The sequence below is a fragment of the Podarcis cretensis genome (assembly GCF_951804945.1).
Source record: "Podarcis cretensis genome assembly, chromosome: 6".
Lineage (NCBI taxonomy): Eukaryota > Metazoa > Chordata > Lepidosauria > Squamata > Lacertidae > Podarcis > Podarcis cretensis.
Window position 1 is genome coordinate 59,546,385 of NC_137175.1, and position 16,073 is coordinate 59,562,457.

The 16,073-nt window shown below is 43.9% G+C and overlaps 1 protein-coding gene across 1 annotated transcript; it reads left to right on the plus strand.

Annotated features, from left to right (window-relative positions):
* The first annotated feature begins 10,859 nt into the window (after positions 1 to 10,859).
* On the plus strand, positions 10,860 to 15,722 carry BSND (barttin CLCNK type accessory subunit beta). The gene is made up of 4 exons (XM_079982451.1): positions 10,860 to 11,216; positions 11,903 to 11,997; positions 13,570 to 13,824; positions 15,120 to 15,722. The coding sequence occupies exons 1-4, from the start codon at positions 11,040 to 11,042 to the stop codon at positions 15,541 to 15,543; spliced, it is 951 nt and encodes a 316-aa protein (XP_079838577.1). The 5' UTR covers positions 10,860 to 11,039; the 3' UTR covers positions 15,544 to 15,722.
* Positions 15,723 to 16,073: the final 351 nt, after the last annotated feature.

The following is a 16,073-nucleotide window of genomic DNA, read 5'->3' on the forward strand; positions in this document are numbered from 1 at the left end:
CATTGGTACAACTCTGCTGGATTAAAACCCCATGTATTGTGGCAGAGAAAGGTTTCTTTCAGTGCTGGAAGGTTTCCTAAGTAGCCCCTAGAAGCCATTCTTTGATTATATTTGGCCAAACGTTACTCTTAATGAGGTCATACTTAATGGGGACAAAATTCAGTTTCAAGCCAGCATCCCAGTCTTGAATATAAATACAGTGGTACCTCAGGTTACATATGCTTCAGGTTACATACGCTTCAGGTTACACACTCCACTAACCCAGAAATAGTGCTTCAGGTTAAGAACTTTGCTTCAGGATGAGAACAGAAATCGTGCTCCGGCGGCACGGCAGCAGCAAGAGACCCCATTAGCTAAAGTGGTGCTTCAGGTTAAGAACAGTTTCAGGTTAAGTACCGACCTCCAGAACGAATTAAGTACTTAACCCGAGGTACCACTGTACTATCTATCAAGACCACATTATCTTTCATAATTATGATGAGTCAATGGTCATCAGTAGGTCTGGGCTCCGGAGTGTTTCTGGAGGTGCTTTGCAAATGTTGCTGATGAGTTACTGAGAGAGTTTTTGTGATCTGAGATGGAGAGGGTGGTGGTGCTGGTTTCAGTGGTTTTTATGGATATAGCTCTCCATGCAGGCAAGCAAGAGGCATTATCGTAGTTCAGAGACACCTCATCCAGGCAAAAGCAGGAGGATGCAGAGCAAGCCCAGTGAGAGGCATAGCCTGAGAAGAGGGCATGGCTGGGGAGAGTCTCAAGGGCCTGCTAGAGAGGCCTTGGAGAGCTGCATTTAGCCCCTAGGCTGAGATTGCCCATCTCTGCCTGAGGACATACAAGTCTTAAGTAGGACCAGGGAAGGTGTGGGAGGGAAGACAACCCCCAATTCGTATTAGGATGGTTACTCATAAGTTACCAAAGATAATATGCTTCTTCTGCTGCTGAGGAAGAATCCCATGTCATCTGAAACATGGGGGGAAGGAAGAGGGCAGCAGGACTGCCTTCCCTGGAAGTAACACGATTTAGTGGAACCACTGCGTGCATCTATATTTGGATTCTGTGAGGATCTAACAGATGAGAATGAACAGTTTATTTTCCTAGGTTTTTTTATGTTAAAAAAAGTAATTGTTACGGGGGAGTATTAGGACTGAGTCACATGTTTATTTTGAGGTGATAGAAGTCTTCAAGCAATGACTTTACTGCTTCATTTTCACATGGGAAGTTATTTGTCTCAAATATTGCCCACATGAAAATCTCCAGCTAACTACATAAAAGGAAACCGTTTAGAAATAACATTTTCCCTGATGACACGGTAACTTTGGTGATTCTCACACAGGAGAAATTTCAATTTCATGTGAAGATGAGTTGGTCAAAATCTCACAAGCAGGGGCTTCATCCTTACCCAAACCAATTCCTTGAATCTTGGTAAGGAGAAGTTTTTTCTTCTTCTCTTAGCCTGCCTTATCTCTCTTCAACTCATTTCCACCTATTACTCTCCTTTTTATTTCCCCCCAAAGTATTAACAGTAGTCTGTTTACCCTTAAGCTACAAAAGACCTCTGGACGTTTCCCAGTACTCTGTGCAAATATCTATTTCCTATTAATCTCCTTATTTCATAAAATGTTTAATGACATTTATTTAGTCAGTGTATGGACAAAGGATATGCCAAGACTTCTGTGTTTTTACCAGTTGCAAAACAGGCAGGAATCCAACAGGTAAATATTTCTCAATTGCATCTCCATGCTGGCAAAAGGGGTTACGGTTGAATTTATGCCTATTCTACAATAGTTTACTCCTGATTCTAAATTGTGACTGCTAGGGAAGTTCTGATAGGAAGTATTTGGAAGTGGGCAGGCTGCGGGTTTGCTCCCAGTTAGCTGTGAACCCTGGCCCTGCCCTACCCAAGACAGGAAAATGGTAAGAGCCTGTTTGTGTCATAAACCTGGCTTTTGTGTGTTATGTGATCAGATGCAAACAACAAGAATCAATTACTGGTCATATAAATGGAAGCCATGAAGCTAGGCTACTGTGAGAAATTAAAATGGTGAGTAGGCCTGAGTTATTGTTGACACCATTCCCCACCAGATAAGCCCTTGAGGAGCCACAGGTAGATGAGGGAACCAACCCAACAGAGGTCATGTTGTGAAGAGCCCCCTCCATCCAAGAGTTAACTGGGCGGGTGACAGACAAGCATTCAATAGGTGAAACATCACTACATCTCCGCAGTGTGAAAAAGAAATCACCTGATCTGAATGTTGCTATCGCACAGTTATTAAAGTACAGAGACTCTCAGAAACAAAGGTAGCAACCTTGTTCAGGAATTCAGAGCACAGGATGTGTGCTGCTGCTTTTTTTTATTTTGGATAGGACACCATAACAAACTTTACTGATATAAAACCTGGTTCAATATTGTAAAAAGTAAGTTAGCGTGGGTGGCATAGCGCAATATTTAAGCCACAACACAAACCAATGAAACAGAACATGTGCTGTTGCTCCCACACTATGCCAAAAGGTAGTCTAAATGTTAAGAGAGAGAGAGAGGGAGAAAAATATTCCCTCCGCTATACATAAAAATATGACCAATAGCTGTATGTTGATACAGTACCTAAGATCGGACCGAGTTCTCCATTTGCAACCCCAAGGTCACTTAGCTCCATGGAAGACAATGCTGGCGTTGAATCGTCCTGAAGCCAAGAACGACATTGTTGCTGCTGCTGTTGTTGTCTAGTCATTTAGTCGTGTCCGACTCTTTGTGACCCCATGGACCAGAGCACGCCAGGCACTCCTGTCTTCCACTGTCTTCCACTGCCTCCTGCAGTTTGGTCAAACTCATGCTGGTAGCTTCGAGAACACTATCCAACCATCTTGTCCTCTGTCGTCCCCTTCTCCTTGTGCCCTCCATCTTTCCCAACATCAGGGTCTTTTCCAGGGAGTCTTCTCTTCTCATGAGGTGGCCAAAGTATTGGAGCCTCAGCTTCAGGATCTGTCCTTCCAGGGAGCACTCAGGGCTGATTTCCTTAAGAATGGATAGGTTTGATCTTCTTGCAGTCCATGGGACTCTCAAGAGTCTCCTCCAGCACCATAGAACCACTTTAGAGAACAGAATTGTTCCTGTATGTGTCTCAAGGGGGAAGTTGTAACCTTTTTGCATGACACCTTTTTTTCCAAATGTTTGTTTACTAAATAGTGAAGAAACAAGAGATCGCTGTGAGGGATATAGACGGCCCAGTTATTCAGGTTTTCTTTTGTCATCTGCCTGTAAATGTCAATTTGAAATAGTCCCCTCCCCTTTGCAACACCAACAATGGAGCGGTTACAATACACTGCAACCATTGCTCCCCAGCCTGGAGAAGGTGTCTAGGTGACAATACTCCACAATGATTCCTTCTGTAAAGAAGTTATGGGTGTCCTTGTTCAGTGTACAACTCAGCCCACCCCAACATTAGAAGCATAAGTATACCTTAGGTGGGGGTGCAAATTTATGAGGAAAGGTTAAGAAGGACAGCAAAAAAAAAGGGAAACTTTCCAACAAAAATTGCTCAGGCAAAAACAATTGCAAGCAAAGAATCCAGACTTTAGCAAATGGGATCAGAACTACAAAATTAAAGGTTTGAAGGCAAAAGAGGGGAGGGGAAAAAAACCCCCAATGTTAATAAGGAGTTGATTTGATTTTAAGAATTAGGTCAGTGTGTATGATCAAACTGCTATGATGAGAAATGTGGACTGAGTGGAGCGTGGCCGAATTCAGTAGGAAGTAAAGCAGCACTGAGTCTGCGGACACCTCATAATATGCGCACTCAGCTCACAGATCAACCCACGTTTATGGCTCAGCCATGTTGGGTGGCTCTGCAGTGGATATTAAATGTGGGTTGATCTGGGAGCCAAGCGTGAAGTTATCCTAGGATGCATCACTACCACATAAAAGACAGCTTGGATTACTCAATATTTGTAGCCTGCCAATTTTGTCACATAAAATAGAACCCTTACAAAGCTTTCTTTCTTTCTTTCTTTCTTTCTTTCTTTCTTTCTTTCTTTCTTTCTTTCTCTCTCTCTCTCTCTCAGCCTCAGCTTGAGGATTGCTTACAATAAATAACTGAAATTATAATTCCTTAAGGGGCAAGGTGACACATATTAATGTTCCTTTAAGAAGTGCCTTCAGCACCCAAAGATCTGGCAAACTTCACATCTGGAACCCTCAAATTAAGTTTCAGGTAATTCGGGGAAAGGCAGCATTGTGTGCAGCGTGGTATCGTCTGTCACATGTTCGATCAATTCTTCCTTCAAACTACAGAATAGGTTATGTGGGTGTTAGACAATGGATCTGGCAGCATCGGGAACGCAATTAAGTCTGGTATTTTTAGCAGGGTTGCACCCTTTTATTGGTTAAAGGGAAATATTCTACTCTGAAATTAACTGCACTCAATATTAGATTATCTTCTCTATATGTATTCCTGTTTAATCTTTCCCCATGCTACCTAGTTAAATGTAAAGCACAATCCTATGCAAGTTTACCCAGAAGTAAAGTCTACTCTGTTTGATATTAGACCTTATAAAACTGGTTCTAAAGGATCTTCACTGGCTCACAATACGTTTTTGAGCATAATTCAAAGTGTTGGTGCTGACCTTTAAAGCCCCAAAAAGCCTTGGCACAGTATACCTGAAGGAGCATCTCCACCTCCATCGTTCAGCCTGAACTCCTCTGAGGGCCTTCTGGCAGTTCCCTCACTGTGAAAAGCAAAGTTACAGGGAACCAGGCAGAGGGCCTTCTCAGTAGTGGCGCCTGCCCTGTGGAGCACCCTCCCTTCAGATGTCAAAGAGATAATTAACCATGCAACTTTTAGAAGACATCTGAAGGCAACCCTGTGTCAGGACGATATTTAATGTTTGATGTTTTATTATGTTTTTATATGTGTTGGAAGCCACCTAGAATGGCTGGGACAACCAGTGGCGTAGCGTGGGTTGTCAGCACCCGGGGCAAGGCAAGTAATTTGCGCCCCCTAACCTGTGGATTTGTGCCCCCTAACCCTAACCCCCAGATGTTGCGCCCGGTGCGGCCGGCCCCCCCTGCACCCCCCATGCTACACCACTGGGGACAACCCAGCCAAATGGCCAGGGTATAAAACAACAGCAGCAACCACAACCACCTTCTGCATCCATGAATAAAGGGCTGCCAGTGTTTTAATAGCCCTGCTCCTGTGCCTTTCCCCATTGTTTTGTCTCTCTACGAGGCAAGCATAACATGTTTAATTTCTTCACTTTGGGCTGTTGCTCAGCGCTCAGGATCAGGGCCAGGAGAAAAGCTGGCAACCCTGACATGAAAGATGCCAAGCCAGTGAAATCACTTCTCTTCATCTGATTTACCATCTCTAATTTCATTGAAAAGTTAATCCTTCTGCAGTAAAATTACATTAGTGCTTCAGAGACAGAATATAATCTCTTCGTAAAAAGCTGAACAGGGGGAGGGGGAGGGGAACATCAGCACTTAAAACATGCTGGATTTTGCTAGTGATCATTTCAAATGAAATGGACTTTAAATGCAGCTCTGAAATTTATCAGGGGCTTCCACATAAACCTAGCATGGATACATTTCTTGAGTGTGAATTTCATGTTCTTTATTCAACTCATAGTAGCAATGAATGAATCTCCCCAAAACGTCTAGCTATATATACATTAATTACACAATGGGCCCTGCGTGATTGGCTAATTCCGGGCTGCTCCTGTAGGCCAATCAGTTTGTGGATTCACCTCCTCCAGAAGCCTGATTGGCTGCTCCTGCAGGCCAATCAGGTCGCTGATTCACTTCCACCTGGAGCTGGATTGGGAGGTTCCTGCGGACCAATCAGACTGCTGCATTCTGGATCATATTGTTCTAGGATTCAGCTCAGTACATAACATTTCCCATGATACTTTACTCCTGATTTGTTGCTGTAATTATTGTTGAAAGCTCTCCTAACACTTTAAGATTGGTAATTCTTCAGTGGCTTGGAGGTGTTATGTCTGACTTAACTATCATGAAGATCAAGAGGATTTGTGAAACACTTTATGAAAACAGCTTTAAAGAGATGGTACAAATAGTTCTGGAATCCTAAATAATTATTACTCCTTTCTTCCTTGACTGAAATATCCAACTAGACCAGCCTCATCAACAATAATCCCCATGCTTCCTTACTGAAAGGGAATGTGCGACAGCCATTTGCAGCATAAACTGTGAGAAGGGAAACCCCAGATCAAGTGGAAAATAATTATAGGAGCATCTAATCTTGATTTTTCAGCTTTCTGTGCAGAGGAGTGACTACTTCACACATTGCAAAGATGCCTCTTGTGGATCAGGCACTCAGCCGGCAGCCAACTTTTAGGTTCATCGTGAGTTTCCTGCATTCCATTGTGCTGGATTACACACAATTTCAAGAAGCAAAAGTTCAAGAGACTTTTTAAGATAAGACTTTGCTTGCTTTTAAAACAGAGGATTAACCATGCGGGAAACAAAGGACAATGACTTTAATTCCTTTGCCCTTAAAGTGATTCAGGCAAAATTTGGAAAAGATTTAAGGATGGATTTGCATAACCTGTACTACGCCAAAGGGTGGTATGGGGTGCTAGGGGAGGGGTAGTACCTCTGGTGGGGTACACGTCATGCTTCTTCTGGGGTAGTTTGTCCTCTTTTGGTCCCCACCCTGCACTCAGCTCTCACCTGTGGCTCCTAGAAGCAGTCAGCATGCAACAGCAGCCCCAGGAAATGGTTTCAACTGGCCAGCTAACCAGGTGAGGATACCCGATTGGCCTCAAACCCTTGGTGAGTTAGGGATTTCCCTTGCATGTGAAGACAGGCTCTGGCAGACTGAGTGAACAAGACCAAGAGCGGTCCAATGGTCAAGAAGGTGCTATCTTCATGCGCTATAGAGGAAAGTGAGGTACAGATGGGGGTTGTCAACCTAGGAAGGTAACCCATCTAAGAGAAGGAAAACTCTGATCCTAAACCTCCGCTTCCTTGTGGGACATCTTCGGGAGAAGAAAAGGCTAAGGAGTAAACCTTACACAATCAGGAGCAGAGTCCCTAAGATGGTTGGATGGCGCCTTGTACACATCCTTCTAGCAATTCCTGCAGCCAAGCTGGTGCCAAAAGTATTGCTCTGCTTTCCTTTGTACCACATCAGCAAGCCCAGGACCTCTATGCACACTGCCCATGTTTGTGTCCTGGGAAGGTCACTTCAGTGCTGCTAACACATTGGTTTGACTTCACCCCTGGAGGCACACTCCATTGTCTCTCGAGACAGGCAGATGCCAGCAACTACACCAAAGTCTGTATCCCCCACTCTACATGGCATAGATGTATTCCGCTCCTTCCTCCCATACACCTGAAAGGATTGCTTGAGATAGGATACACATATGATATACTGTGCTGAAAAATGCTACACATGTCAACCCAAATGCAATCCCAAAATCCAAAAGCTGTAAACGTAGCAAAAGAACCTGAAGCAACTGGAGTGCAACTACAGCTGTTATTGACAGTTGCTTACCACCCACTTGAATCTGGTTATAAACTTAGCTGCATGATTGATTGATTTTGCTTGTATGAAATTCCTTTTATGATGTCTCTTCCCTAAGGTGCATTAGATGGTTTGTTCATCGCTTCATAACCTGGGACAGAGTGGTATGAAATGTGCAGGCACCTCAAGGGCTGGAGAGAGGCCACAGAATCCATGATTCTGTGGAATTTCCATTTTTGGACACAGAGCGCACCACTTCATAACCAGAGGAACACTTGTGGAGAAGACCTATAGCTTCCATGCCCTGCTTGCAGGCTTCCTAAAGCAGGGGTTGGGAGTTTGTGGCCTTCCAGATGTTGCTGGACTCCTATTCCCATCAGCCCCAGATGTACCCCCTGTGGAAGGATGTGTGGATCCAGACTTGGCCTCCACAGTCACTTACGGACTCATTGTTAAAACCTTGTTTATGGAAGACGGTCTTACTAGGCTACGAGTGATCGCTAAAGATAAGATAAGAAGATACCCAACATTTGGAGGGCCACAGGTTTCTCACCCCTGCCTTAGAGACATATGTTTGGTCATGGTGGGATGCAAGATTGAGGACCACTTCACACATCAGCTTATATTGGCTCAGTTGCATCCATCTTTTATCAAAGCTGGACTTCTCAGACTGCTCTTCAGGGTCTATTGCGTATCTAATGTGTGCTGTGAAAGCTGTGATTAATGTCAACAGCTGATAATGGTGTGTTTCAATGACTACTGGAGCAAGATTCATGCCTCATCTGGTGTCGACTCTCTCAAGAGCTATTCTTGTTAGAGAAGGATATTTCCACTAGGGGCTAGTAACTGAAGCCAAAGCTCCAAAAATATGAACTGAAAATGTATGGATGGCCAAATAAAGATAACTTCTTAGGAGCTTGGGGAGCTACCTTACTCGGGGCCTTTCTACATTTACCTCTATGGTGGAACAGTTGCTGTTCGATCAGATTCTTTTAAGAGTGAATTTGTAGCTGATTGTCTGCCCCTTTGGTCATACGCTGTTGCTATTAGAGTGAATGTGGGGTTTTTCTTTCCACACTAATGGAGGGTTTTGCCTGAGTTGAGGGAAGTTCCATGGTTGTCATCGCAACTCTTACATACCCCTATATTCATCCAGTCAGTAAATATTGGAAGTTATGAGCATGAGCAGGGGGAATAGCCCTTTCATGGCTTAAAACAAATTTATGCCTAGTATTCCAGGATTCTAATCTTGTGGGAGTATGGGAGATTAGAAGAGGAACTACATGGCTTTGGTGAACCTGGTTATTGTGATGAAATGTTGTTTTCTGCAGCTTACAATTGCTGTCACAAACAGTGCTTGGATTCAGTAGCATCATCTTCATAGACCATGCCATTCCTCTGAACAGAGCTCACAAACTGACAGCTTGTACTGGTCAGAGGGAGGTGGTGTAAAATAGATGTCTTCCTAGCCATACCTACCAACCCCCTCAACCCAGAAACCAGGATGGTGCTTGCTAACATACTGCACAAATGAAGATGTTGGGGATCCATTACAGATCTTTCAGAAAAGTCGGGGCTTTTTCGTGGTAGAAAAGAAATGTGTGTTTGTGAGTTCATTGTTCTGGAAGACTCGGCTGAATAATGCTGACACCATGGGCCAGCATGGCAAAATATCTGCAAACTTCTCCCCCAGCAATTATATCTATAATTGGTAAGTTTAGAAATTCCCCAAATCAGACAATTTGTCCATCCAGCTCAGCATCATTCAGACTGACTGGCAGTGGGCTCGCCAGGGTTTGCCCCACTGTCAATGTAGGTTGCTAATAAACTGGAAGGGTATATATGCACTTGAAGAATCGAGAAACAATCAGAAGAAAGGTTTGGGGGGAGGATTATTTAGGTTTCTGATATGTGAACAACTTCCATTTTTGAAGGTTCATAATTTAGGCTAGCTTTCTTCAGCTTTCCACAGCACTTTTGGTGGAGCAGCTGTGTAAAATGCCCACTAGATGGCAACCTACTCCCAGAACGTTTTCCTTCTACAAATCTCAAAAGTTTTTAAGGAGGGGGGGGGGGGGGGACGGACCCAGCAGAATATTATCATCTGCTTGAGGAGAAAAGGCCATAACCTAAGCGATCTCCCTTGCCTCCAAGCCCATTCACCTAACTATAACATAAAAAAATGAAATTCATATTATTTCTGATTTCACTAATATATCCCCTGACAGGTGGGAAAGAAAATACGAGGAACTGCATTTCAAAGCCACGCAGAGACAAGAAAAGGGTGGCGATTTTTCATTCATCCAAGAAAAAAATTGTAAAAATGGACCGTTTACTAAAATCCTGCATATAAACTCAAAACTAGCAAGCGCCAACAAGGACTGTGAGAATGGTTCCTAAGGCAGGCAGGCAGGCAGGCAGGCACACACACACACAATTTTTTTAGGGGGAAGGATGAATAGAAACTTCCACTCTATCAACATTCATTAGCAGACTATTAAAGCTAGTCAAATGACTTCTAGTGGAATCCTATACAGGTCTACTCAGAAGTAAGTCCCATTGAATTAAACAGGGCTTCCTCCTAGGTAAATGAGTACAGGGAATGCAGCCTGAAGTTTGTCAATATAACTGTTAATGAATGATTTTGAGAAAGCGCTTTAAAGGGTGGGGCTATGATTGACATTTGATAGTGAATGGCTCATCTCCATGAGGGATTAAATTTATCCTGCCCCACATAACTGAGTTATGAGACTTGCCTCTGTGAAAGCAATGGGGTGGGGAGGTGGGGGGGGTTACAGGAGCAAAATGTAGCCATTGTGATAACTGGTCTGACTGAAAGAACACATGGGGGGGGGGGAATAAGTGATCTTGTGAATCCTCCTTCCTATTTGCCTTTCATAAGCAATAACTTCATTTTCCAGAGCCTGGAGAAACCACCACTGTCATCCGTGCAAGATTGCACACTGCGAAGGCCATGCCATCTGACAACACACAGAGGCAGGAAGGTTATTGTCCCACCAGAGTCCCCTTAAGGTCTAGACAAAGGACCAGACTGTGGACCAGTCAGTTGGCTCTCTGGGTACTGTTTTCCTAATTCACCAGTGAGCCTCTGAAACCTGGCAGCTGGGATCCCGTTCTAGAAGGGTCCTAAAACCTCCCCTCCTGAGTCCACACCCCTTTGGCAAAGCATGCTCAGCTTTTGCGCTGTATATACCTAGGGGGAAGGTTATTGTGAAGTGTCCCTGGGCAATGTTACTCATGTGTGAATGGAAGGATCTTGTTTGCATTCATTACAAACCCATTAAAAGCTGGCTGGCTGAGACCTGGGCAGGACTGGTCTGAAGGTTGCAGCTGACACTCGTCCCCTTGCTGGCTCTCTGCACCATCTCCTTGCAGTGCACCAGAGTGAGGAGGGCTGGTGTGGGTCAGGGACAGGTGAAGGGCTACCCAGCCTTTCTGGACTCCCCACCACCACCCACACCTTTCCAGCGCAAGCTCTTTCCATGAACTAGCCTGCCCAGAAATTACCTCGATTTCAATCTCTCTTCCTGGATCCCAATGGCTGAAGAGAAAACTTTTCGCCATGGGCTCATCGTCTTGGGAGTTTTTCTGGTGATGATCGGAATGTTCATCATGAGTGTGGACAAGCCCCAGATCTACATCACCTTTTGTACCTTAGGGGCCTTGGTTATCGCTGCAGGGATCATTTGGAGCATGTGCCAGTGCTACCCGAAGGTAGGAAAAAAGTCTACTTTTCCGTTTTTTCCAAAGAATGTGCCTTCAACAGTTGCATTTTGGGGGTATCAAACTCAGAATTCCCAAGAATATATTTGGGCTCTTGGAAACTGCAGGATTATATGTCCCCTACTCTTTTTTGAGCTTGTTAGCCTTTTAAGAAGTAGAAACTGAAAAAATATTTTACTTGCAAAGCAATCAATTTTTTGGTATCCGCTCGATTAATAAATTATTTTACACATTGGTTTCCTTACAGTTGCCACAAAAATAATGATGCCGTTGCAGGATAGGTATTAGAATGGTGCCACAATATAATGCAGTGGGAACTGTAGAAAGAATAAGTTAGGTAATGGCGAATCTAAGGCTGTTCCCTGTTGGAGGTGCAGCTTGAATCTTCTTTCTGAAAATCTAGGATTTGATTGAAGACACAGTTCAGAATGTAAAAATAAAAAATCTTTCTTCTAGGGAACCCCTACATCTCCTTGGAGGTAGGTGAGAAAGAATCACTTTGCCCAGAGTGGACGGCCTCCTGAGCTTTATCTGAGATCCAAATGATACATCACATTTTCTTAATTAAATTCAGTGTTTGTGCATGTTTTTGTGTGTAGCTGCTCATTTGATGGGAGGAAATAACCCCCTTGTTCCAAGGAGTTATCTTCCCTTACTTCCCTGCTTTCCCTCCCCAGATCAGAGTAGTTTCTGTTGATGTGGAGTCTGAGAAGTTTCTTGCAAAGAACACTGCTGCTTCATCTGTTCAAAATGAGATTCCCGAGAAGAACAGGTATGTTTGCGGAAACCAAGCCTGTAAGCTTCAACTCAACAGTCTGTAATCTACTTTTTAATTAGAATACAGTACTCGCCTGTGCATATTGCAAACTGTGTTCCACAGAGGGACAAGGTCAATGTCTGGAAACGCTGGCACAGGGCAGTGAATTGCACAATTTAAGTGTATTTTTATACAGGAGAAAAGCGGTGTCTTTAGGGAAAATATGAAGCTCCTCAGAGGTATGTGTGTTAGTGTGTAAAGCATGGAACAGCTTTGGAGACCCATGCATAGGAAAGCAAAAGGCGTTTACAGCACAATCCTATACTTCTCTGCTTAGAAATAGATCTCATTGAGTTCAATGTGGCTTACTCTCAGATGTATGTATAGGATTGCAACCTCCATCTCATTTCAGTGTCTAGCCCTGCTATATATAATCCAATCCAGAAAAAGAATGTGGGCTTCCTTGGGATTCATTCTGCACTGGCCATAAGAACAGCAGCTCCTTTGGCCTTGTCTCTCTGGGCTGTGCAGAAGCTATAACTGGTCAATCAAGATAAAAGTATAGCAGCTTAAAAGAGCTTCTTCTCCATCTTCCACCTCATATCCAAGCTTCTTCAGAACAGTGCCTCTCTCACCCTAGAGATGGATAAATCCTGGTGAAATGGTATTTGTAGGAGGTGATCTCCTGCAGAGTGCAGTGACAGGTTGGGTATATATAGGGTGGATCTACACACAGGGGAAAACCGCTATAAATAAGCCAGAAATTAGATCCGTTATAATAAAAGAAAGAAAAAACTTTATGGAAAATCGCATATAATTTTTTTCTGCTCTCTGGCACCATCTGGTGTTGTATGTTTATAGCACATTCAAATAGTTGTTTCTTTACTAATGTAGCTGAGTCCCAGGGGTGAGATAATCTTTGGCTATCCTGGTCCCAAGCTGTATAAAGCTTTGTACCAAGTTCATTAGTCACTTCTTCCCTTCCTCTCAACATTGACTAAGGGCAAGAGCACAGCCTGCTGCCAGAAGGCCTATTTTATGTGCTTCATAAGCAACTGTTTTTCTGATTGAAAACCTGGACCCGGCACCAGCCTACTGTGCATTAGCCCGGCCTCAGAGGCGTCCAGGGGCTACCCCATTCCTGGCTATATGTCATTTACTTGCTCAGATCTCCCTTCCCACCACACTCCACCCATCAACTTCCCTTAAACAGGCTTCTTAACAGCGCAAGACAATTTCCCATAATACTCCAATTGCCAACAACAGAAAGGAAAGTGAAACTAAAGTAGCTGAAGGCAGCATAGCCCTGGCATACAGACTGATGGATTTTGTATGTCCCTTTCTCCTAGTCATGCAGGAGGGAATGGAGGACAGGTAAGAAAAGCAGGTCTCCTGACAGCTCAAATCCAGATAACGAACAACTGCAACACACTTAAGAGGAAGCAAACATGACTAGAGAAATGCTATGTCCTCTGAAGCTGCTCAAATTTTCTGGATCAGCAAATCATCAGATTCCTGTCCCCTGTTAATAACAGATGTAACAAATCTGGTGAAGTAATATTCCACTTTCTTGTGTTGTTTGCTCAGTTCCCAGACACCTTACACCAGCCAGAAAGAAGCTGAAGTCTATGAGAAAAGCCTGCCGTCTTATGAACAGATCCAGATGAAAGTGGCGGGTGCAGAATCTGTGGGCGTTCTGTCTGCCCCATTCCCACCGGTCAGGGCAGAAGGATGTACCCAGCCTGTTGTACAGGCCAAGGCAGAGGTCCACAGGGATTCAGAAAGCGATGGAGACTCCTGCAAGGACCCAACGTCCCAGAAGGACGCTGCAAGGTTGTACTGGTGAGTAGCCCATGCGGTGCGTTCAGGGGCTGGTTTGAATTGCACACCACCCTGAACCTTATGGTCACTCTTGGTGATTTCTGTTAGGCACTGTGGATAGAGAAAAGTTTGCAAAGGCGGGATGGTTGTCAAATTATATAAATATTAGTTGGTTGTATGCATTTTCATTGCTTGATTAAACAAAATGAATAAATGAACATCTGCATAAAACAATGTTACTAATGTAGGTGTCAGAACCGACACAATCTTTGAAAATATATAATATTCTATGTTAGAAATTATATCCTTTTCTATGTGTGAGATATGGCACAATGATATATATATATACTACACACACACACACACACACACACACACACAGAGTGTATATACAGAGAGGGAAAGTGCGTGAGAGAGAGAGAGAGAGAGTGCACCACTGATTGTTTATCTGGGAGCTCCTTTCGAACTGAACAAAACTGAACAGGGGTCGGCCACTGTGACAAGAAGATGTTGGACTAAATGGACCACTGGCCTGATCCAGAGCAAGGCTCTTCTTACGTTTTTATGTTCTTTAATTGATTAATCTAACTGATTGGCAACATTAGTTGATTAATTTGTTAGATTAATCAGCTAATGTTACCATCCCCATAGAAGGTGGAGCTAAATATAAGATGCATGCTAGCTCTGTATCAATGAAAAGCCAACACAGTCTGTACTGCCCGGTGTTGTTCCTTCTAGTTAAAGCAGGCATCACAAGTGCAATGCCTTCCAGGTGGAGTGCAACTCCTGTTAACTCAGACCATTGGGCATGCTGGCCGGGGGATGATGGGAGTTGGGTCCAAGAACATCTGGAGGAGACCACATTGGTGACTCTTAAGTTCAAGATCAAAACAATGCTGTTGGGCTGGCATGGTCAATAATATTTAATTTACCCTTAGAAACCAAGTTAATTAAACCAACAACAGCTGGTCATTCCAGAACCAGGGATGTGCCGGTGAAAAGCACAGCATCTGCCAGTGGCGTAGCGTGGGGGGTGCAGGGGGGGCCGGCCGCACTGGGCGCAACATCTGGGGGTTAGGGAAATCCACGGGTTAGGGGGCGCAAATCCACGGGTTAGGGGGCGCAAATCCACGGGTTAGGGGGCGCAAATCCATGGGTTAGGGGGCGCAAATTACTTGCCTTGCTGATAACCCACGCTACGCCACTGGCATCTGCCCAGCTTGATTTACTATAAACGTCCTAGTAGAAACACAAAGCACCTCAACAATCAGCCTTGGAAGCTATGTCCTTCAATGAACCTTCTCTTTAAATTCTAGTGAGTCGGAAAAGTTTCCTAACCAGGCGCCACTCGCTTCTTTCCAAGAGGAAGCTGATGCCTCTTCCGTGGAATCTGCAGCCAACAGTCCATTTCTGCAGAGGTGGGAAAATGTCTCGAAGCCTATGTCTCCAACAGAAAGCCAGCTCAGATTCAAGCTTCCTTCCTATGAAGATTTTGCCCTGATCGATTCCCTGACAGCGGAAGGTCAAGGTCAAAGCAATGAAAGGATAACGGCACCTAACCAAAGCCATTGCCCTATTCCTGCCCCCAGAGGAGATGGGGCATTGGCTACAGTAGGGCCTGAACGACTGGAACACAGAGCTACGCATAGTGTAGAAGAGGATGACATGTACTATGGAATAAAAGAGGGAGCAGGAGACGTCCCCTCATCGGTTGGTGCTGTCTCTGAACCAAAGGACTAAGCATTAAAAATTAGGAATGAGCCCGGGAACATTCTCATGGGAGTCCATATCCAAAGAGATGAAAGGTTGGGTGGGGATGGGGAGTGGCTCAGACAATAAAAGGGATGCCCAAGCCATGGTAGATTGGTCCTGCTCTCTGGGGATTTGGAGGGAGTGATGGAGAATAAGGGTTAGGACCAAAGCAGAAGAACAAAAGTTTGTTTGTTTTTTTTAAATAATATTTATTAAAATTTTTAAGGGTTACAAAAAGCAAAAGTAAAAACACCATATTAAACAAAAACAAAACAACACATCACAATAAGGAAAAAAGAAAAAAAGAAAAAACAACAACACAACTAATCTTCCCATAACTTATCTTTCATTTGCTTGTTTCCTTGACCTCCTCACACCTCCCTTTTTTGTATTCTAATTCGGTTAACTATTTCAGCAAATCCTTTCCATCTTTTCCAATTTTTGTTCTGTAATTTATCTCAATATGATGTAACTTTACTTTCCCTCCTTTCACCAATTAACAGTCTATTTTTTCCTAA

Excerpts from the sequence above, each read along its gene's own strand:
- BSND (XM_079982451.1), top strand. The coding sequence starts at position 11,040 with ATGGCTGAAGAGAAAACTTTTCGCCATGGGCTCATCGTCTTGGGAGTT. Across the intron at positions 11,217-11,902 it reads TGTGCCAGTGCTACCCGAAG|ATCAGAGTAGTTTCTGTTGA; the intron begins GTAGGAAAAAAG and ends TTCCCTCCCCAG. Across the intron at positions 11,998-13,569 it reads GAGATTCCCGAGAAGAACAG|TTCCCAGACACCTTACACCA; the intron begins GTATGTTTGCGG and ends TTGTTTGCTCAG.